This window comes from Argiope bruennichi, chromosome 4, assembly GCF_947563725.1.
Source record: "Argiope bruennichi chromosome 4, qqArgBrue1.1, whole genome shotgun sequence".
Classification (NCBI taxonomy): Eukaryota; Metazoa; Arthropoda; class Arachnida; order Araneae; family Araneidae; genus Argiope; species Argiope bruennichi.
In genome coordinates this window covers 142,794,716-142,819,289 of record NC_079154.1, presented here as the reverse complement: position 1 = coordinate 142,819,289, position 24,574 = coordinate 142,794,716, and the positions used below count along the sequence as shown (strand labels likewise).

Sequence of the window (24,574 nt, the reverse complement as noted above, 5' to 3'; positions counted from 1 at the left end):
AAAATTTTAAACTATATAGGGCAAAATGCCCCCCTCCCCTTTATTAGTTGTTGTTAAACCGAATGAGCATCACATTTTGTGAACATCGAAATGGGACTTTTGATACTGAAAGGAAGTGAAATTAATTAGCATTGGACAGCAAATTTTCATTTGCCTGATTTTGAAAGGAAACATGGTTTCTTTGTTGGTTTTTTTTATAAATTTCTAAATGGCTCATTTACATATGTAAATGACCCATTTCTTTGTCCAGTTTAATATTGATTAATTAGGTTAAAGAATCTGACAAATTTCTTGCTTCCTCTTTCAAGTGATAATTTTCCATATATATATATTAATATAGTAGATGGTTTATTTTGCACCTTTGTATCAGTAGTTTATTTTTTCAAAGTGTTTGTTGGTTATTATTTAATATTTGTTCGTGTTTAATTGCTCTGAAATTTAATTTTTTATATTAATGTTTGTTTTAATTCTCAGGAATACATAAAATAATGATTTGTCTATATGATATTTCTACGAAAGACAAAGTTGAGGCAAATTAAAAGTATTATCATGCATTTAAGCGAATTCAGTATTAATTTTTATAATAGAAAGAATAAATTTATTTTTGTAAAAAACTTATTTTGGATTACTAGAAGATTATTATGATTCTTTTGCTCATTGTTGGATGCGATTTAAATTGACATTCAATTCTTTGTATAAACATTATATGAATTTTACTGTTTCAATTCTAGATAAATATTAGTTTTGATCTTTGTGACTTAATAAATTTAAGTTGACTAATTTAAAGCTGAATTTTTATGAGAATTAAAGCTTGTTGCATCACCTTTGTCCTTTAATTCATTCAATGGTATATCGTAAATATTTTCACATATGTTCGCTGAAAGGGAAATAGCTAAATAAATGTATGTTAGGCTGCACAAAAATGTTATACCTTATTTTCTAAGGATTAGTTCAATGAAACTGATAGCTGGAATTGATGCCCAAATGCATGAATTGGCAAAAATGATTAAAAAAAAAAAAGAAAGAAAGAAATTTTGCTTTGTATTGTTTTTTGTTAATCATTAAATGACTTGTGATAAATGTATGATAACCGAAATATTTTGTGTGTGCAACTCTCCCCCCCCCCCTCCCTCCTTTCCCAGACAAACGAGATTTTGACAGATTTCTACATTTTAGACCTCCCGTAGTTCGAAAAACACAATTCTGGAAAATGTCCGTCTGTGACAAAAATTCTTTGATCTGGATGGGCAAAATTTGGTTAAGGTTTTTACACTAAATTTGTAGATTTTCATCAAAGTTAATGAAAATCATTCAGAAGTCTGTCTGCCTCTTTGTTTGAATACAAATTGCATGATAACTACAAAATGAAGAGAGTTTGATAGATAAAATTTGATACACAGACTTAATATCTGTAGTATAGATACCTATCGAGCCAAATTTGACAACAGGTTGATCGCTGTCAGTTTGTCTGAAATATGGAAATGCTATAACAGTCATTTAAGTATATGAAGTTTGGTATGTGATTTTGTGACTATAAGCATAGTTTTGTGTCAGATTTTTTTTATTGTTTGGAAAGAACATGTTTATAATAAAAATTCAGTTTTTGAATATATTTAATCTCATGGCAGTGATTAATTACCAAAAAAACTCGCCAAGAAAAGATACGATAGATTTAGTAAAATTGCTAAATTCTCATAAAAGGATAATATTTCCTATTGTATGCTTTTGCAATGAAAAACCTAATGCCAAAGTTATATTACACCTTTTTCCTCCTTATCTTGTTTACAAACAAGCAAACATAATTTTAAAAATATGTTTTCTGGATCTAGAGAAGTCTGAAATGTAGAAATACGACAAAATTTCAAGTTCCAATTTTTTTATTATTACAATGTTTTTTCTTAATGTACTTTGTGTAATAGAAAGTTAAATTAGATGTTTAGAATACCCTGTAGTATAAAAATTAATTAATTTGTATATATAGTTCATAATTTTTCCTGAATGCTATAGCTTATGTGATGAATTTCAATATTATTCAACATAAACTTAGTTTGGGAATCTTCACGATTCACATCGTATGCAGATAGCTAACGGAAAATTAGTTTTAAAAGTGTAGCATTTTACAGTTTATTTCATTAATTAAAAAATATTTATAATTTTAATTTAATAATATTTATAATTTATATATTTGATATTTATTTATTTATATTACATATAAATATTAATTTATATATTTAAAATATTTATAATTTAATTTCAAAAATATTTTAATTTAATTTTGTTATCAGATAAGCAAAAATTTCTTGTCCCCCAATAGGCTTGGGATCCGTTAGTTTGCATTATTATTAAATTCTTATTCTTTAATACCTAAAAAGTACATATTTTTACCTTCTTGTTTAAAACTTACATGAAATTTCTTGTATATAAAATGATATTTTGTTGAATGCAACTAATTATTACTACTAATCATATGTATTTTAAACAAATTCACAATGTATAAAGAAACAGTTTTGTTATTATTGATTGGAAAATATTTTCTAAAAGTGTTCATATATCAAGTCCCCATCATTATTAAGTCAAAAATTTTTAAAAGTGCTTCAGCTTGAAAGAAGATGGCTGTAGCTATAGATCAGAACGTTAGCCTCTGCAGTCTAGAAATTTATACTGAGATTTTGCTCATTTAGCCCACATCTAGAGGAAATTTCTAACAAACTATTCAAAATTTATTGTAAAAAGCACTGCTGTGATTATTTATTGAAAAACATAATTCAAAAAATATTTTTAAGATTTAGGGGTTGTTTTTTTTTTTTTTTTGCACTTTGTATAAAAGAGACTGAAAGAGTTAGTGACATACAGTAAATATTCTTGATCTTTTGGTATCTTTAAATTTAAATCTAATCAATGAGATAAAATGAAAGGGGATAATTATTTTAGGGGAAAGGGGATAAGTATTTGTATGCTGCTGTTCTATTTGATTAGCAAATAGATATTTATTGATGCTGTAAATGAAATCTTTAACATTATGTTACAGGTGTTTTATTGGCAACTCTTTTAGGATCTCATTGTGAGAATTTATAAATGCATTATCTAAATATCAACTTTTTAAATGAGATAATCAGATGTTTTTGAATGATGAGACAAATATTAATTTTATCTGTGAAAGAACTAATTAAGTTTATTTTTTTTTAATGAAAAAAAAAATCATAATATTATCTGAAATGTATAGCATTAGATATGTGTAAAAGAAGATTCTGTAATGACAATGAGAAGTTATAGTAAAATAATCAATCTTTAAAGGTGTCAATTGTTAACCATTTACACTTGATAACCAGTCTCATTAAGATAACTTCAGTCACCATTAACTTTATCGTGGCAGCTTGAAGGGAAAAGAATACTTGAGTGCAAAAAGAATATAAAAGATTTTTACATGAAATATACTTCAACTTTGGTAATGTATGTTATATATGAAACGGATCTGTGGGAAAGTGTTATTGTTTTTTTGTTTTTGTTTTTTTTATAACTGTTTTTGCTTTTTATTAGTGATTTATAAATTAGGAAAAGGAAAAAAAATTATTTAAATTCAAAAAGAATTTAATATACTATATTGGTCAATCGGACTGAAGAATATAATATAATTTATCTTAAAACCATGCGGATTATCCTGAAAATTTGCGATTGTGAATTTAACTCTGTATAGAACTAGAAGGAATGATCTTATCCCTTTAAATCCAAATTAGAGATGCGATGTATTATTTTTCTTTATTTATTTATTGTTTTTTACTTTTGTGTATGAAACTTTGCAATTGACCTTAAATTAACTTGCCAATGAGTTATAGCTGTTGAAAAAATTTGTAATGATTATGCAAGAAAGCAAGTAAATATTGCATTGGTATCCAATACTAAGTTATGTTTAAAGTTTCCAGTCTAGTTCATTGAGAGTTAATTTAAAATTGTTTCCAAAAACAACTAATACAACAAGAAAACAAATTTTAAAAAATGTGTTAAAAATGAATGAAAAATACAAAATACTACTAAATATTTCATGTCACCATTCAGTCAGTATTGAAAGTTTTGTTATTAATTTAAAACTGAGTGCAAAATTTGTTCTGAACAGACCGGATAGAAATTAATAACAGAAGTAAGAAATTACCAGCAATTAATAGGAATGTATTTTTTTTAAAAACAGCAGTTTGATTTCCTTCCCTCCCACGAAATTTTATGCTCAATTATTTTTGTTTCATTTGTAAATTGAAAATATAAACAAAATTATCCACCATCACCTTCTTTTTTTTTTCCCTCGTTAAAACTTTTATCTATAGTATGAAATCTAAAGAAAAGTTTTGAGCTTTTATGAAATATTTTCAATGTTAATGTACTTTTATGTGTTGCAGTATCCCTTCTCTCAATATAGGTTATAGGGATTTAATTTAAAATTATTTTTTCTATATAAACATTCACTGTTAAACATAAAGGGGGGGGGTGAGAAACTTACAACATATTAGGTAACGGAAATATGATATTTAATCATCCTATTAGATAGTTATGAACTGTTAATCCTCTGATGATTAATATTCGTTGATATTCCATTCATTAATATTATCTTATTGCTTGCATACTATTTTTTTATATATATTTAAATTTGTTCATATAACAAGGGTGAACAAAATATAATAATGAATAATTTTATCAATCAGTTTTTTGAAAATCTCTTCATTTTTGGGGGATTTATGTGTTTTAGAAATTGATTTATTTCTATTGTTCTCAAACAGTTTAAAGTGTTATTAATAATTAACCGTCTTTGGTAACCAGTTAGTATGCTGGAATTATTATTTGTGAAAATTTCAGTTGAATTTTTTGACTTACTATTTTCTTAGTAGCTTTTGTAACAAAATATTTGTAAACTTCATTATTTGATAATTATTTAATTTGTACTGTTTCAAAAGACTTATACAGTTACATTAATTTTCTATACACTTTTCTCTAATTTCACCTGAAATTTTAATTGTAGTTTGAAACAGAAACTGATAATACTTCAGCTAATCTAATAACTTGCTTGTAGAATTAAAGCACATTTACAAAAAAGAAAGAATAGAAATATAGATTATTTTAATTGAAATTTTTTGTGTATTCAAAATGCATGCCATCTATCAACTGCAAAATTTCTGTAGTTGCCACAGAAATTAAATAAAAACTACAGAATTACGAATATATAATCAGAAACTAAGTAAAACTATTTTTAAATAATGGATATGTATACAAAAAAAGTATATATGGAAAGCTAAAAAATATTCTGAAAATGCCCCTTTCCTAAATCTTTACTCACAGCTTTACGATAATAAGGGTATTTTTAGCATGATTCTGAAGAGAGACGGAGAATGCAATCTTATTCAAGCATGAATACAAATTAATGAATACATGAATAACAAAAATTAATGTTAATAAATTGAACAATGATGACATTAGAAAAGGGCTTGCTATTTAGAGTATCAAAATTATAATTGTCGAACAAATAGTGCTTATTTATTAGATCAGTAAGATTGTGTTTGATTTTTTTTAAATAAATTATTTCATTTATAAATTTAGTCAACATTAAATGTCTTAAATAATTTTGAACAATCTTTGAAAATATTTGTTTTAACTTGTTAAATTTCTTTGGAAATATCTATTCATCAATAATTTTTTGATGTGATATTATATGTAATATATTTGTAAGAAGTGCTGCTCATTTCCTTGTTATGAATGATTTAGTCAAGAATGGAAGGGGAAGGGCAGGTAAGCAGGTTGAAATATTACTAGCAATAAAATCTATTTAGGTTTCGTTAACAATGAAAATTTTTGTAAAATATCTTTAAATATTAATTAAAATTAAACAAACAAATTTATAAATTAGTGCCAGTGAAAAGATTATTATTTTAGTTTTAAGACATGGTAAAAATCACTTGTTCTAATTACAAGTTATGGTGGAAGAATTTTGAAATTTTACATAATTTTTAATAATTTTTCTGTCTAGTAATCTGTTCTTTAGGCAGCTGTCATATACATTCTGTTTTATTATTATTAGAGATGTTTATGCTCTTCCTGATGTATTTATTTTTCCAAAATCATGAATGAGTAGAACAGAACATTGAATTTGATTTGATTTTGGTTTTTAGTTGGTTATTAGTTGATAGATAATTTGTTTATTCTTGAGGGTTCTTCACAATAAATCGTCCATACGTAGATGATTTTGTTTCTAGATATAGGAGAAAATAGTTTTCTGCAGATGCTCTTAAAAATTGTCTATATTTGCTACTATTATCTTTTTTGCATTTCATCAATTTTATTTTTCGAATTTGTCAATCAAGCTTCATATTATTTTCTGTTTTTTTAATTTCAACATGAATTTTAATCAAGCATTCTTTTGAATCATCTACAAATCTATAAATTAAATCATTATACTGAAAATATAAAAATATATAATATTGGATTAATAATTTTTTTCCCCATATAGGTTTACTTTTCTGTTAATGGTCAAGAAGAAATGCCTGTGAGTATTATTGCTATTAAAGAATAGATTTGCTTTTTACCTAAATCATATGCAAAATTTCATTTTTGTATGTATATATTGTACTCATATTAGTTGCAAGCTTTTTGCATCTTGACATTTATAGGTTAAAACAATTCCTTTTTGACTATTTTCTATCGGTAATCATTATCGAATAAATATAATTTTAATGTGTTTATACAAATTTATTTAACCCCTTTGATGACAACAGAATTATTTATACCACCAATAAATGGGTTATTAGTGCCCATTATGCATGTTAAATCTTTGTACAGTAAGATCTTAAGAGAAATTATTAGATAATTTCTGTATCGTTCATGACCATATTTGAAAATATATTTATAATAAATTTCCAGTTTGAATTTTTAGTGAGACAATGAAAATTTAAATAATAATAATAATATAAACATCATTGATAATCTTTTTGAGTATAATAAATTTTTAATTAAGAATAACGGACGATCCATCGTCACATTCTTTATATTAATAATATCATTTATATCTTACTGTTTTTGCTGCAAACAATTTATCTTTGTCATTTTTTCCCCTTTAGCTGTGTAAGGAGAAAGAAAATATTTTCTGATGAATATTAGTTCACTATTGTTACCAAAATTTGTAGATTAATTTATATTAGATTTTTGGTATTTTGCTAATATTTGTTTAGCTAACACAAGATGGCAGTTTGTGTATAAATATATACAAAATATAGGTATGTGCATCAATTTTAATTCATATAAGCAGTATATATTCTATAGATACACATTGGTCTAGTGAAAAGAGCATTTTGAGCATGCTGCTGTTTTTTCTGCATTGACTTGATTACCATCTTTTATCTGTCAAATGTTACCCTGTGAATTTATTATATTATATTATGAAAACTATTTAAAAAATGATACTGGACATGGATTGAACAAATACCAAGAACACCACCAAATGATAAAAGATTTGTGCTGACATGGATATTGAATAAAGTGAAAGTCAAGGGTCATGTGGTGCCATTTGTCTATAGAGAGAAGAAATTCTTTTGGATTAGTGATTTGAGTGTACTGAGGCAATGTTTAGCCGGGATAGATGGCGTTTCAGCTGCTGTGGTATTGAGAATTGCATATAGTGCAAACTAGTGTTTTTTTTGGGGGGGGGGGGGTTTGGAATACTTGCAGCTTCTTCTTTTTGCATAGTAGATAGTACATGTTTTAATGTGTTAACAAGTGAATACAAAGTTGAATTCTATTTTCAACCTTTTCTTTGTTCTTAAACTTTCTTGACTTTTTTTTTTTTTTTACCTTATACATTTATGGTATTAAAATGCAAATATTTAAATAATGGCATACCTGTGTACCAATTATCAACATTCAACATGTGTGCCTTATAAAAGTAGAAAGTTTAATCAATTGTTGTATAATATTACCTGATATTTCAATATTTGGATATTGGAAGCTTATAATACCAAGCCTAAAATTAATAATAAAGCCTGTGAATATCCTTTATCCTTATTCCTGTCCTTTATAGGAATTATCCTTATTCCTGTGCATTCCATGCAGAAATTATGTCTTTTTAGTGGAATAAATTGGTTAGAATATAATTTGCCTATGTTAATATACAAATTTAGTATAGATAGGAAGTACCATTAAGGGATCATCAGTAAAGTGTATCATACCTAGTAATAATTTGTAGTAATTTCGACATATCTCCCCAGATATATTGCTTTGTAACAGTCTATTTTAACCTTAGGATTCATCTCTGGATAACTTCTTATTCCTGGTCATTAACACATTGACTGCTGGGTATTGCAATTCATATGGGCCTTCCTGTGACCCCCCCCCCCATGGCAGTCAACATGTTAATACAGAAACAACAAGGAAATAATATAAGGAATTCCATTGTGTTGCAGAGTTGTACTATCATTAGGAATTTATTGGTTTTTGTATTTTCCATGAAGTTCTTCCATTACATACAATCTAAATCTTCTGAAATAACTTACATTTATTTAAATATATTGTTTTTATTTGTTGTTTTGTAAAATATTGTGTGTTTTTTGTGGGGGGTGGGGGGGGAGGTAGAGAGTGAAATCATGCATTGGTCTGAAATTATTCAAAATTTATGCTATATTTGATTAATTGGTTATTTGTGCATTATCATCATCGACATCAGGCTCTTCAGATTCCTCTAAAATCGGTATATTTTTCATCCTTACTTTAATGCATTGTGTTTATATATGGTTCATTTTTATCAGAATTATTTGAAACCATTTTGTTTATTGGTTGCTGAGTTTTCAAGTTTTTGTACTCCACCTTTAAAAGGACAAACCATAAATCATTTACTCCCATTTGAAGCACAAAGTTGCAATTTCAAAATCTTCTGGTTTTTATATATTAACAACCTAGTTTGCTTATCTTTCTCTTTGTAATATTATTATTTTTATTACAGCTCTTTTAGCTGAAAATGGTTTTTTTAAAAAAGGATTGGAAATAAGTATTTTCATAGTGCCAAATTTTTTTTCTTGTGTGCTAGTCAAGTGTGTGATGTTCAATCAAAGTATTGCTACTATAATTGTAAGATTTAATTTGTGCCCATGAAAGCACTAACCATTATATTAGAACTAGTGCTGGTGTCTCTGCAGCATTTAATGAGTGTTATTTTTGACCAATTCTACTCATGATAGGATTATCTGCTTTTATGGGTAGAATTTAACAATCGGCTTTTTTCTGCTCACACCACAGTTTTCAAATTTTTTTTAATTTTGCATGTTTTTATCAAAATAATTTAAATACTCGGAATTTAATCATCAGTTCATCAGTCAATTTAAATCGAATTCGATTTCTTATAAGTAATATCACCTGATATTAATATTTAAAAAACATAAATTTTTAGAATCTATAAAATTTATAAAAAGAAATTACAAATAGGAGACTGATAATTGTAAAATATTTAAAACATAGAAGAAACTCAAACTTTTAATATATTAACAAAAGTGTAGTTTTAAAACGTTTTTTAAAAAAATCCTTCCATGTGTTATCTTCTCTAATTAAAAGCTATTTTGTGTCTAGATATGGGCTCCCCCCACACCTCCTACCAATGAAAATGACATTTATATTGACTATAGCGTCACCTTTTGGTATGAATCTTCTTTGATGCATGAAGCACGATTGCCTCCAGTATTCATTAAGAAAGAAGCAAAGAGACTTAAGATTGACCCTATTGTTTCAGGTAATTTTGTATTACTAATACCTCATTTTTTGACACCTGAATTATGAAACTGAATTAAGCCTGGTATGTCTTAAATATATATACATATTGATACAGTACTGTGCAAATTAATTGGGACAAACACAAAAATTTTTACATGTTTTCTAATTAGTATAGGTTAACTTACATGCACAGTATATCAATCTAATACAAAATATGTTCTCCTCTAGCTTGAATTAGATCTTCTACACGGTTTGGCATAGATTCCACTAAATTAGAACATAAATTTTTGGTCTCGCCATTATGAAACCAAATTTTTATAGCATTCTCAATCATTGTTTTATTTGTTCAGCAGTCCACTTTACTCAAACGTCTCTTTATAATGCTCCACAAATTTTCGATGGGATTTACATCAGGAGAATTACCATGCCAATCCAAAATCGTTATTTTTGGTTTTTGAAAAAAATTCGTTGTTAGCTTAGAAGTATGGCATGGAGCAAGATCTTGTTGAAAGCAACCACATCAACAGCGAATGTTTGCATCAAAGGCACAATTTTACTTTCTATTATAGAAATGTATTGTTTAGAGTTCATCATCCCTTCAACTGGTACTAAGTTGCCAGGTCCTCCAGAAGTAAATTAACCCCAATATATCTGTTTCTTTGGGTGCTTAACTGTTGTTCCCTGATGGGTTCTCCACTTTTTCACCTGACAAATCTTGGTCGAAACCCTTGCACAAGGAAATGCGTTTCATCGTTGAATATAAACTTATTCCAATCTTGTGCTGTCTAGGATTGATATTTCCTGGCCCAATCCAAACGTTTTTTCTTCATTGTAGGTGTTAATAACTGTTTTCCCATTGGTTTTCTTGCAAATCTCCCAGCTTCAATAAGCCTTAATTGAACTGTCGATGAATCCACACTCGCACCAGTAGCTAATAATTTTCTCTGAAGATCTCTACTTGTTTTGTAAGGATGCATTGTACTATTTCGTACAAGAAATTTGTATGTTCGAGGTGTGATCTTGCGTTTGAGTTCACATTTGCTCTTTCGTTTTGGAGACACTGTCCCAAAATTCTTTTGCTGGTTAATAATCCTAGACACATTAGATTTTCCAACTCCAACTGCTGCAGCAATATCCCTCACAGTCATTGAAGTATGCTGACTAAGGGTAACAATTCTACTTCTTTTCCTGGGAGTGATATCCATTTTTTAAATATACATCAGAAAGAGGCAATTCACACAAGCGATCACTTCTTACAGCAACTGAAGGGGAAAAAATTTGATCCTGATCACGTGGTCCAACCGGTTTAGACTAGTCAAGGGCAATCGCACATTGTAAGAAAATGCAGTTAAAACCGGTTTGAGGCAGAAAATCCCCAAGAAAGGACCAATTTTCTTTTAAAATATACTTGTCCTAATTAATTTGCAAAGTACTGTACATGTGTCTTGTCAGTTAATGAAATACATTCTTATTTATGTATATATATTTTTTTTGAAACAAAAACTTAGTGCAGAATTATTCTACCAGAAATGTTGAAAAGAATTTTTTTTTATAAAATCTCATACAAATTTTTATTATGTGGAAAAAAGAGATTTAACAGAATACCGATGTAAAACATATATAATAAAATTCCAGTTATAATGATGGTTTTGAAATGAGGGAGTGGGTAATCTTACCAAATAGATAGGCAACTTTGACTAATGCATTCAAAAAGAAATATTTTAATAATCTTTGTAAGTATACAAAATGTAAAATAACATTGCTTTTATTGTTTTGTTACAAGTAGATTTCATAGTCCTAAAAACAACTTTCTTATCTTATCAGCTATTCAAAGGAATTTTGATCTTAAAATTCTGGATAATTAGAATTCCACTGTATATTTATTGTTTTATTTTAATAATGCTTTATATCTAGTAGTTGTCATCAAAAGCATGATGTGTTGATATATGCAACATTTTTTCAGATTCACTTTAGTCATTTACCAAGTCATTTTATTTTTCATGAAAAAAATTTTTTTTTAATGTTTAAAAACAAATCTTTATAATCTGAGCATTTTTGCAGAGTTGCCTCAAAACCAGGAAAACGGCAAAAACTGGAAAAACTAAATACCGTGTAAAAAAAAAAACTGGAAAATGCAGGAAAATTTGAAAGTTTTCATAAAAACAGGGAATTTTAGGTTTTTTATATTGGGGCCCCCTTCTAAAAATTGCCAATCTCTAAAGATTGGAAGAATTAAAGATTGTGGACATAGCTTCTAAAAACGAAATAATACCATTATTGATTGTTTAATGCGGAAACTCGCTTCTTTTCTCCCTCTCCCTTTTCTCTTCCTGTATAGATCATTCCAGTCTTGATTTGCGCAAAAGTTGTTCTTTTTCCATTAGATTTCCTAATGAGCATTAAAGAGACTTCCGTGACTGCATGAAAGAATAAAATACATTTCTCTGGGGGGTTTAGCAACATTCAATCTTTGGAAGCAGTGCAATAGTGTTTAGTCAATCATGGTTTGTTTATTATTTGGAAAACTGTGAGCTTATTCAAAATAGATTGGCAGTTTTTTACAAAACAGTGATCTGTTAAAATCCGAACTTAATATGAATTGGGTGGATAAAAATTTTTTAAAAATCTTGATTTTGCTGAATAGATAAGAGAAGTTATGCTCAATTGTTAGTTGCATACTACTCATTTTGTAAGAAGATAATAAGCCTAAGTTACATGGGAAAGCATGCACTTACTAGTCATTCCAAAATAGGAAGACATACAAGATGCCAGTTCAAAAGAGTCATCATTTGACTTAGTATTTAAAAGGAATACAAGAAAAGATGACACATCAAATCAGACAATGTCAAATTTAATGTCCAAAAATGAACCAGCCCTGAAGTTATTAGTGCGGTAATAATCATTTAAAGTTGGAATTTTTATGGGTATTAAAGCTTTCTGCATCACATTCGTCTTTTAATGTATGCAGTGATACATATGTAATGATCACATATGTTTACTGAAAATGAAATAGCTAAAAAAAATTGTGGATTAAGCAGTACAAAGATTTTGTACCATATTTTTTATGAAGTCCATTAGCTCCATGAAGCTGATGGCTGAAAAATGGGCAGAAGTTTCAAAAATGCTTGTATTGGTAAAAATGAATAAATAAAGAAATAAAAAGTAATGTTACTCCCTAATGTTTTTTGTTAAGTAAACATTAAATGATTTATATGATGATAGGAAAAGTGTTTTGTATTTTATTTCACCCGAGTCCTGAATTTTGCCTGGCATCCAATTAAAGAATATGAGAGGTGATCAATATCCTCCCACCTCTCAATATATAAAAAGTTTATCTTGTTAAATTCTAGATAATAAATAAAGATTTTTTTTTTTTTTCTGTATGTAAATATAAGCTTTCTATTTATATTTATTTTGAATCGTGTTTCCTTGCTTTTCCCTTTTTGAAAAACCGTATTCACCTATAACTAACACATGAGTGCTATTCATGCATTTTCTGGTATCTTGAATATACATGCATGAAAAACACATTGTCCCCCCCCCCCCCCAGATTTGATTAGCAACTTGTTTTTGTCATTATGTAAACTTCTATTCTGCATTTTTTGCAAAACACATAGTATTTAAATTGAATTTTATTTGACTAATTCTTTCTGAAATTTTTCTTTCCTAAATTCTACTTTTTGATTTTTTTTTCTTTCCTAAATTTTACTTACTTTTTTTTTCTGTTGAAACATGTATATAAATTTTTCTTTCATTTAATTTTGTGTATAATACTTTAAATCCAATTGCTTCAATTCAGTAATCCCTCTCCTTTAAAAAAAAAACTCACTATAATTGAAGTTATTTTGGAAATTTTCAGGTCTTGAGTATTATTGTGGTTTATATTATATAGTAATATATAGCAATTAGGATATATTTTGGAAAATACTGCTTGCCAATAATAACTTCAATTTTCTTCAGAAATTAATAATGGATATTGTACTAAAATATGAATTTTTGTCCTATAAGATAATTATAAAAATTGGAATTTTAATTTAATGCTAAAGAAAATGTTTTTGGAATTATTTTTTTAAAAAACACACATATGTTTTTTATGAAAGAACCATTCGCTAAATGTTTCTGTCTTAGAAAAGATTCTTAGAATCAACACTGCACTTTGCTATAATTTAATTTTCTTTATTTTAATGAAACAATAAGCTGATTGATTACATTGTACGTGTTTATCATTTGTAGGCTGTTTTTCTACAAGAGGAAATAAAATGAGCCAACTTAGGAGTGCTTTAGGAGGAGAAGAATAATTTATTGTGCTTAACTATTATAGAACTTATTTTGTTAAAGAATACTGCAGACTTAGTTATTATGGTGTATAGTTCAGTGACATTTCCAAATAACATATATAATGAAATGGAAAAATTAAGAAAAATGTATTTTTCAGAAGCTTCTTTATTAACTTTGTATCATATATTTATTTTTCATATGTATATTTTTTACCATTCTAATACACATTGTTTTCAATAACAGTAGCTTCAACTCGCAAGCAGAAAGTGCGAAAGGATGATATGGTGAATATTCCTCGTTCCCTTTTCGATCGTCCTTCTGCTGCCATCTTGAAGATGAGACGTGAAGTTAAGATGCAGAAGGTGAAAGGTTTGATGGTGGGAACTAGCAGTCTACCAAAACCTAGCATTGCCTCTTTCCCTGGATTAAAACAACCTCCCTTGACTGTTTTAAACAAACCAACAATGGATGCCCATCAGGACAGGCCAGACTGGCTTGTCCAAGAGGATTGGGCTATACTTCAAGTAAGTGCTCAGTCTTGTATCTAAGATGAAGGCTTCTGTTTGCATAGATAATTTATTTCTAGGGTTTTATTCTATATATTAAGTTCCTCCAATGGTTATTTTAGGGACTTCTGGGATTATCAAAACTATCATAAAGGACATTGAATTCATTGGAAAACTTATGAAATATATTATTGTATCTAATAGAAAACAGTTTGAAAAAGAAAGAAAAAAAATGGGCTTACATTTGAGGATCACTTTTGGATAGTCAAATTAAGTAGATGAAAGATAATATATACAGAATGTTAAACTTGCAGAATTTTTTTTTTTGTTACTTATGGGCTAGTTCAGATATTTTGCATTCTTCTCTTCCTCAGTCAATATATCTGCTGTAATTTATTATACCAAAATCTAAATACAACAAAGATTCTTTATATTAGACAGATTTGCTCATCATTGAATAAAAGTGTTCAATCACTTTTTACATTCTTCTATAGACTTCCATGTTTAGTACAAGGTATGACAATAACGGTTGCTGGTTTGAAAATTGTCAGTATTATGTGAATTGATATTCTTGGAAGCCTTAAGATTGTAAATAGCATTTCTTTGATTTTTCAAATGAAGATTTATAAGACTTTTTTAGTAGAATTATCTTTGAAAACAAAATTCTGAATAATCGTTTTCATCAGAGAAAATTTTTCAGAAAAAGGCCAACAGATTTCAAACTATGTATCTACATTCATACAAAAAAGTATTTAATATGCACCTTCATTCATGAAATTTTGGATGATTTCCTTCTCAGTTATATGCTTGTCTGAAGAATGACTGTTCATATCGGAGGAGAATAGCAAAAGATGCCCTACTCTAAGAATATGAAAGCCATTCTTTCTATTCTTGTGAAATACAAGTACCTATAAAAAGGAATGTTATTCTAGTTTAATAGAATTGAGCAAATTTTTAAATGATGTGTCTTGCAGTTCAATGGAATTTAGAGAATTTGAAGTATCTAAAAATCAAAAAGACAAGTTTGAAAAGTCGAAAAAAAAAATTCAAAAAAATTTACTTAAAAGAAAAATTGAATTAAAAAAATCTTGTCTGAAATTGTGGAAACTAATTAAATTCTTATGAAGCATTCATATTACCAAATTTAGAAAAGAATTATTCTTAAATAAAAAATATCCCATTTGAAAATCTTAATCTTACAGAAAAACTCATTATAAAAAATTTGGTTTCATCTGAGTTGAAAAAAATACAGTAGAGAATTTTCAAATCGCAAAAGAACTTTTAGATGCAGAAAAATACCCTTTCCAAGTATATCAACAATTGGGCAAGCATAATTTCAAAATGGTGAAATGCAATAAAGGAAAAAAAAAAAAAACATTGCAAATAGACTAAACTATTTAAAATCAAAATGAGCAAAAATTAAAGAGACTATTTTTTAGATTGTAGACATCTGTAAAAAAAATAGTTGGAAAGGCAGAAAATAATATAAATTTTCAATGTATAGCAGAATCAAGTAGCTTAAAGAATTGAAATTTTATAATTTAAAATATCTTAATGCACACTGTTCTAATTTAAATAAATGTAAATGAAGATTACTTAATTTGCATCTCTCCCCTTTTTCATCTTTCAAGCAATGACCAAAAGTAGGTCAAGATATTCTTATGGAATTAACACTTTTTTTTTTTTTTTAATGAATTTTGCTTTAACTAAATTGTGTACTCAGGTCAATAGTAATTTTATAAAATTAGCATCTAATAGTTGCTGTGTGTGGTGGCTGGCAGTATAGGTGCTTGTATTGTAATCAATATGTTGAGCTGCAAGTTTTAACTTATTAATTGAAGATGAGTGCAGAAAATCTTTTGAGTGCTCCTCCTTTAAGCATTTAGAAGTAGTAAGCAAGGAAGTTAATCATATGCTTGAAAATTAGTAGTGAACATTTATTATTTGCATTTTTATATCTAAGTATGTAATCTCATGGCCCTTGAATTTTCTAAAAAAGATAATTGAAATATATATTAAAAAGTAAATAGAAAAAAGTGGGTATGTATTGTGATATATGTTATGCCAAATATTTTTTTGAAGCAGTAAACTGAAAAAAGTATGCAATTAATCTGGTGTGTCTGTGTTTGTAATGATATTTTAAACTCTTAATTTAATCCAAATTAATTTCCTAAACTTTATCTTAATTTATAGCCCATCTAACTTCATTCTAAAATATTCTCTTATTTCTTGATCCAATTCCACTTTCGGTCTAATTAATCCCTTTGTAAAAATAATGAGCCATCAGTACTACATATCAAATGAAAGTGATATCTTCTGTATCCTTCAAAAGGTGTCAAAGATCACACGTGTACTGAATTGGCACACCTGGCCAGAAATCCTTTGTTATATAAGACTAGTGATCATTTGTTCGTCCCTTTTTTGCCTCTGCTTTACTTTTGTGTTTGTGCCGCGCTGCATCTCGTAAAATAATCATGTTTGTCTCCTGGAAGAGAAGAGAGAGAATAAAACGAAATTAAAAACTACCAAGTCTCTTCACTGCTTCGAACCTGCATTCTACTTTTCAAAAATATGTTACATATATATATTTAACTGGTACATACTGAATATTAGTAATCTCAGTTCAAGTAGTGAAAAATTTTTTTTTATAGAGTATAAATAAATTTACTCATTCCCAAGGTTACCTTAATATTCATTTCTTTTCAGGTTATACAAGAGTTACAAGGCATTCCTTTGAGTTTGACTGTGCTATTACCTGCTCATACTCCTAATTGGGATATGGCCAGCGAAGCAGTGTATTCGGTTAGTAGAAATTATCGCTCACCAAAGGTTTGCCGAAATCGCTATGAGAATGTCATTGTTCCACGAGAGGAGGGGAAAATTTTATATGATACCAATCCCAAAAAGCAGAAAAAGACTAAAGGAATCTATAAGGTATTATTTACTCTTTTATATTTCTATATTTATTAAAATAATGTTAACCTCATACATTTCTTCCATTTTTGGTTCTGGCAGTAGATGAATAATTAAAGGGGAAAATTATAGTGTGAATACCATGACTTTGAAACGCAAACGACAAATAAAGGTGATAATATCTAGGAATAAATTTTATGTGCAAAGAATTCAACATTAGAATATGTATTCCATGTTTAAAATTATTTTTATACCAATTTCTAGTTACCCTGTAAAATTATTAGGTTCTCTTTTTCTTCAATTTCTTTCTGCTCATTAACCACTTTCCTTGGCCAATTTTTTTTTTTAAATATTGCAAATTATTTTTTAGTCTTGATGGATTGTGCATGGTTTATATGTCTATGAAATTGTAAGGTCTCGGATTCTCAATTTTTTTCAAATTTCACAATAATTTTACTGCTAACAGTAAATTTTAATAAAATATCCCCGATTGTCAAAACTTGGGAGTAAATTATAAGTAAATTATTTATTTTTAAAATTACAAAATAGGTTTAATTTGAAAAGAAACCGAAAAAATATTTCAAATTTTGTTTCGTATTTGATTTGTGTAAAATGACCTGATGTCTGTGTAGCTAGGATGTTCCTAATTTCTGCCGGATTTTCCTAAGAAGAAAATATTCAAAATTTTAATTAAATGTCCCATTTGTATTATATTAAAAATAACAGATATAGTTATTCTAAGCATGATATTCGAATTAATTCTATTCCTCTACTTTTCCATACAAGGAAATTGTCAACGTAAAATAAAAGTGCATAAATTAGAAGAAAATATAGCAAATTAAATTGTGAAATAAATATATATTGTTTTTAATGTCTCCTGGTTTTTGATAATTTTAAACCCGTCATTAATTGATTTCTAAATTTATGTTGCTTTATTTATTTTATGAAAAAAGCTGCTAACTTAGTTTTAGATAATTTTTATTGTCTGGATTTGTGGTTGCTCAAATTTATTTAGTTAGCTTTTGATCACTTGCTCAAAAAAATATATTGAAACTTCAAATTTGATAAACATGTAACATCTACTGCTCTTTAAAAACCTAATACTATCTCATTTATTTTGCAATGCGTCTCTCTAATTTTAAGAAAAATGAGCTAAAACTTTAACTAATACAAAAACTTGAACAGAAAATAGAATTGTTTATGTGTAATATAGAGTGTATTCTTAATATTAATTAATTTTGTAAACATTAATTCTTATCTTATACATCTTATGCTAATATATCTTCATATATTCTTATATGTTGAGTAATTTATTACATTAAAGTGTTACAGAATTTAAAAATGGACACACTTTATAAAAATTTGCATACTTATCAAGTTAAACCGAAATTGTAATTATAAGTTTCAAAATGTGTATTAAAAGCATATTTTAAATAGAAATCTACTCATTATGCAAAAATAAACCTTTTTCATAGTATCATCATCAACAAATTTTTTAAAAAAAGCCTAGATTTAGTAGTAACATTGAAAGTGATTTGTGTTTCATTTCCACAATTAAATATATTTTTGTAAAATATGTTAAAAATATTTTTTTTTTTTTTTTTGATGAATGGAAAATAAGAAAAAAATCTGCAGCAAAAAGTGATATCAGAAAGATAATTCTTTGAATTTAGAGAAAAAAGTGCTGCAATATTTTTTAGAAATTATCATTTAAAATGCCAAAATTTTACTTGATTTTTAATTAATTACAATGAAAAGTGCACATTGTTACCCTTCAAAAAATATATGTGCTAAGTATGATAGCTATAGGTTAATGGTCTGGTCTATAAAGAGCTAATACAAACACTCTCACACTTTCGCCTTTGTTAATAATAGAGATAGAGATACAAAAACCACTGACGGTGCTCACCCAAAACCTTGCATATTCTCTAATAAAGGCAAATTTGTGGTTTGGACGTGCTGTTCCCTAATCAACTGAAATTGATATTTAACACAGAACTGTAATTCAAGTCACAAAATTGCATGCCAAATTTGATTATTTAAGTGATTGAATTTTTCAGTTATTGTATTTATATGCTTCCCATTGTACAATCTGACAGATAGTCATCCTCTCTTTGAATTTGGATCAAAATTTGATAGATGTCTACATTGTAGATTTTAAATCTGTGTACCGAATTTTATCTTTGAAGCTCACTCTCTGTCTTGCTTATTTTGTTGCTGTTATTGTGTAATTAATATTCAGGCAGACAGACAGCCGACTTCCTCATAATGGATTTTGCATTAATTTTCTAGAAGTCTACAAATTTAGTGCAAAAACCTTAGCTGTCAAAAGACTCCAGGATCTAAGCAGAATTGATGAGAATCTGAACCTAATTATGACTCAAACTTATGCATGTTTAGATAAGTTATAAACTGCTGTACTGAGTAAATTCTATGCTCTGTTGGGGATTCTTTGATTCTTAAATTGGACCAATTTGGAAAAATGTTCACTCCAGTTTATTAATTTGCTTAATGCTCTATTTTATGTAGATATACCTAATGGGATCACCCAAAATCTCCAGTTTCACACCACGCTAGCAGTTTCTTTGAAATTCCGACATTTTGGGGCTCAAAATATCTTCAAAGGTTAATATTTTGTTGAGCAAGCATCGGGTTTTTTAAAAATTTTATTTAACATTATTTTAAATGAAAAGGATAATTCAAAATTAAAAGTGGCGATACATTTTGACACTTTTTGCCTTGTGGAATTCTGCTGACCATTATGTTCCTCTCTGCACAACACTTTTTTTTTCAGTGATTGTCTTTTCTAATGCTGCAGCTTCAGCATTGAGCAGCTAAACAGAAATTAAAGCTTTTTAGTGATGTAAACTTTTTTTTCGTGTTTCTTCTGCAATTGGTATAAAATTAAACCATTGCAAATAAAGAGCCTTATTTTCCCCCTCGAGCATATTTAGTGATTTTTTTTTTTTTATTGTGATGTGCTGGAGTTAAGTTACAACTACACATGTATGCACAACCAAATATTGTCAATTTTATACCCATCTCCACACAAGAATGAACAAATTTGTAGTAGTGGTTTCAATAACAACTAGATAATATATTTATTTTTAACTTATGGGACAATGCTATTTAAAATGTCCATTGTTAAAGCTGCCTAAGAAAAAACACCGTTTTCTTTCGCTTTTTATATTAAAATAGAAAAACGATATCCCACCGGTAAAAAATTCAAACTTTGTTTATTCCATCTTGGGATTGATCTACAAGTTGCCATCTACAAAATGAGACAGCAAAAAATATTTCTTAAATAACGTTGCCATTCTAAAATAAACAAATAAATAAAATAAAATATTAATACGTTTTCAACATCCTCCCACCTTTTGATTATAAATAATAATCAAAATATAATACTATTAGTTAAACACAGTTAAGAGATTCAATAAATGGCAACGTTTTACAAATTTTCAATTAATATTTAAATATAAAAATGAAAATTAATGTGAAAATGTCCAATCAAAAACAAAATAAATCACAAGTTCAGTCTCTCTGGCAATTTAATTCTTCTTCCGGCTCTACTAAATTTCATCTCGTTGCCAGAAGTACTGTCAGAAGTTTTGGTGATGTCATTTGATTTATTCAAATCATCTGGTGTCATCGAAGTGGAGAAGTCATCAGAGGATGTTAACTCTAATGGATATATTCTTTGAATTGGTCGCAGGAAATTCTGCTGTGAAGTTTGCACTCGAACAAGTCGTACATGTCCATCTTTACCTGGTATGATTTCTGTGATACGACCTAAAGGCCAGACAAGTCTCTTTTTATTATCTGCTCCCACCATAACAATGTCACCAACAGTAACTGTACATTTTCTTGATTTTTTATTTCTCCGCTGTATGAGAGCACCCAAATACTCAGATCTGAAACGATTTCTTAAGTCTTTAAGCACTGCTTGTCTGTATTTGAATCTATTGCTCACAGAATTTTGCTCTACAGCATCTATATCAGGAAGATTGCATTCATGCACATCTTGTATGAACATCGATGGAGAAATTGGTTTTATAGCTTCCTCTTCGCAAATGTAAGTTAGAGGTCTTGAGTTGATTACACGCTCGCAGTCTGCCAAAACCGTTATCATCTCCTCATAATTGAGACGTGCATGTCCTAACACTTTCTTCAAAAGATCTTTTAAAATTCTAATTAATCTCTCCCACCATCCGCCCCACCAGGCAGCAGTTGGAGGATTAAACTTCCAGTCAATAGAGTTTATTGCTCCATATTTTTGGATACGGTTCCAATCCAGTTGTTTTAAATAGTTGGCTGCTCCAACAAAATTGGAGCCATTATCGCAGTATATTGTTGTGCATCTTCCCCTGCGAGAAACAAATCTCCTAAAGGCCATTAAAAAAACATCAGTCGATGCAGCAGTAACAAGCTCGAAATGAACTGCTCTGTACACTGCACAAGTAAAAATTAGAACCCAGCTCTTCTTGTCTTTAAGGAATAAAGGTCCAGCCATATCAACGCCAGTTATCTGAAACACCGCAGCATCCTTTACTCTATTTTCTGGAAGGGGGGGACTTATAACTTCTATGTTCTTTGAGCTATATCTTTTACACGTAATGCAATTGGCCACCACATGTTTCACCGCTTTTCTTCCATTTAGGATCCAGTACTTTTCTCTAAGTGCATTCAATAGTATCTGGACTCCAGCATGACAGTTCTTAACGTGAGCATTATAGATTAACCGCTTTACCACTTCATGCTTCGGAGGAAGAACAATAGGTTTAAGAAAATCTTCACTGTCCTTGCGATAAATAATTTTAGTTTTCAAACGGATGATGCCAAGATCGTCTTTAAATACTTGTAGGGTTTTTAATCTCTTTTCTTCTTCTGGGAGAAAAGACTCATTCTGTATCATAAATAAAACCTTCATTTCTGCTTCCTGAAATTCTGTAGCGGTTAATTCACCATGCTTCTTCTCAGTTATATTTTTGCAGTTGTTCATGAAGCGGAGGATCCATGCAACAAGACGAACTATTCTATCATAGTTCGAAAAATATCTGTAGTACCAGTTTGCAACACCACAGGCTTCATTATTTGATAATATAAAAGTCGTCTTAGACTTTTCCTTTCTAATCTCTTCTTCATTCCAATCATGGTTGGTGGAACCCATAATGTTTTGAAATTCAAAAGCATTTTTCATCCATTGTGGACCCTCCCACCATCTTAGGGAGACTAGATGTTTTGCCTTGCAGCCCCTGGAAGGTAAATCTGCCGGATTCTTATCACCAGGTATGTGTCTCCATGATGTAGGATTACTCAACTTCCTTATCTCTTGGACTCTGTTCCTAACGAAGACAGACCAATTTTCTTCTCGTAATATCCATGCAAGCACTGTTGTAGAATCACTCCAGTAATATATCGTAACATTTTTCCAACCAAGAGCTTCAACAACTGAATTCGCTAGCCTCGCTCCAATCACCGCCACAAGAAGCTCCATTCTTGGGATAGTTGTGCCTCTTAAAGGAGCCACTCGAGATTTCGCTGCAAGTAGAAATAGCTCGATTCGACCATTATTTTCTATTCTAAGGAATGTAACAGCAGCATATGCATCTTTGCTTCCATCAACAAACGTATGAATAGTGCAGTTGCTTATATCTTTTGAAGATGCTTGAACACACCTAGGAATCTGTATGTCAGACAAATGCTTAAGTTCTTGAAACCACTGTAGAAATTCTTTACGAAGCTCACCAGTTACTTCTTCATCCCAACTTGTACCTAATGTCCATGCCTTTTGTAGCATTATTTTTGGACAGAGCATCACTGGTGCAGTGAATCCAAAAGGATCAAATACTTTATGTACTGTAGATAACATACTCCTTTTAGTTACTTTTTCCACATTAATGCCATCCAGCCATTTCATGTTAATTTTCAAAGTGTCTAATTTCTTATTCCAAATAAGACCTAATACCTGAGTTTCTTCCTTTGAATTAGTTTCACAGTCGCCAGACCATTCCCATTCTCTAAGATCAAAACCACCTTTTGCCATCAAGGTTTTAGAATTGTCAATGAATCGATCTAATTGGTCTTTACTGTCGACACTAGTAACGACATTATCAATGTAGAAACTCTCCAAAAGTCTTTTCTTCAAAGATTTTTCAAATCCTTCACATTTTTGAATATGGTACTCAATTACTGAAGCTAAAAGAAAAGGGCTACATTTTACCCCAAAAACAACTCTTGTGTGACGAAAAACTCTCAATTTCTTTTCTTCTCTATTTTCCCACCACAAAAACCGAAGGAAGTCTCTATCCTCTTTACGAATACTAATTTGCAGAAACGCTTTCCTGATGTCAGCTATAACGCCAAGCTGTCCCTCTCTGAATCGAAGAAGAATATTTGGAATAAGCTCAATGAGATTAGGACCACATTCCAAGCACTGATTCAAAGATGGATAATTTGCTAATCTCGCTGAAGCGTCAAACACCGGACGAATTGGAGTAGTGCTGCTGCTTAGTTTTATCACTGCACGGTGAGGTAAATAATTACCATAAGAGTTCATTTCGTTGGCAGGAACTTCCTCTATTATGTCTTCATCTAACCAATTTAGAAGAATATTTTCATATTTCTCATACATATTCATAGCTATAAGTTTTGAGGTAGTGTAGTCGAGCCTTTTCCCCGCCAAATCCAAGTTGTCGGGCAAAGGTGACTTATCATCAGACCATGGTAAACAAACCTCATATCGACCATCTTTATTAATTGTTACCGTTTCTAGAAAATGCTCCTTTGTCCGAAGATCAATCTCGTTCTTAGATTTTTTCTCAACAGGATCATTGATTCCGATTGAATCTAATTTCCATAAATTTGTGATTTCAGCTTCATTTACAAATAAGGACAGCACTGTTAAAGCCAGGTTTTCTTTCGAAGATTCTTCCTGTGGTACCTTACCCATTAAGGTCCATCCTAAGAAAGTTTCTACAGCGACAAGACCTGAAGATAAGACTTTTCTTTTGCCAGTTAACATTTTCCCCATAACGTCAGCTCCAATTAGAATATCAATGCCTTCACAAGTATCGCTAATATCAGTTAGATTAATCTGATTTTCCTCTAATTCTTTTATCCAGGGACCTTTAAAAACCGGTCTAATA

The 24,574-nt window shown here is 29.2% G+C and overlaps 1 protein-coding gene across 2 annotated transcripts in view; it reads left to right on the top strand.

The window, feature by feature from the left end:
• Positions 1-24,574, top strand: part of LOC129966529 (helicase domino-like) — a 133,382-nt gene that overhangs the window by 74,085 nt on the left and 34,723 nt on the right. For both annotated transcript variants that reach the window (XM_056080970.1, XM_056080969.1), the window contains 4 exons: positions 6,488-6,523; positions 9,589-9,748; positions 14,251-14,531; positions 17,220-17,447. In XM_056080970.1, coding sequence (XP_055936945.1) covers positions 6,488-6,523; positions 9,589-9,748; positions 14,251-14,531; positions 17,220-17,447 — 705 coding nt within the window. The remainder of the gene's footprint in view (positions 1-6,487; positions 6,524-9,588; positions 9,749-14,250; positions 14,532-17,219; positions 17,448-24,574) is intronic.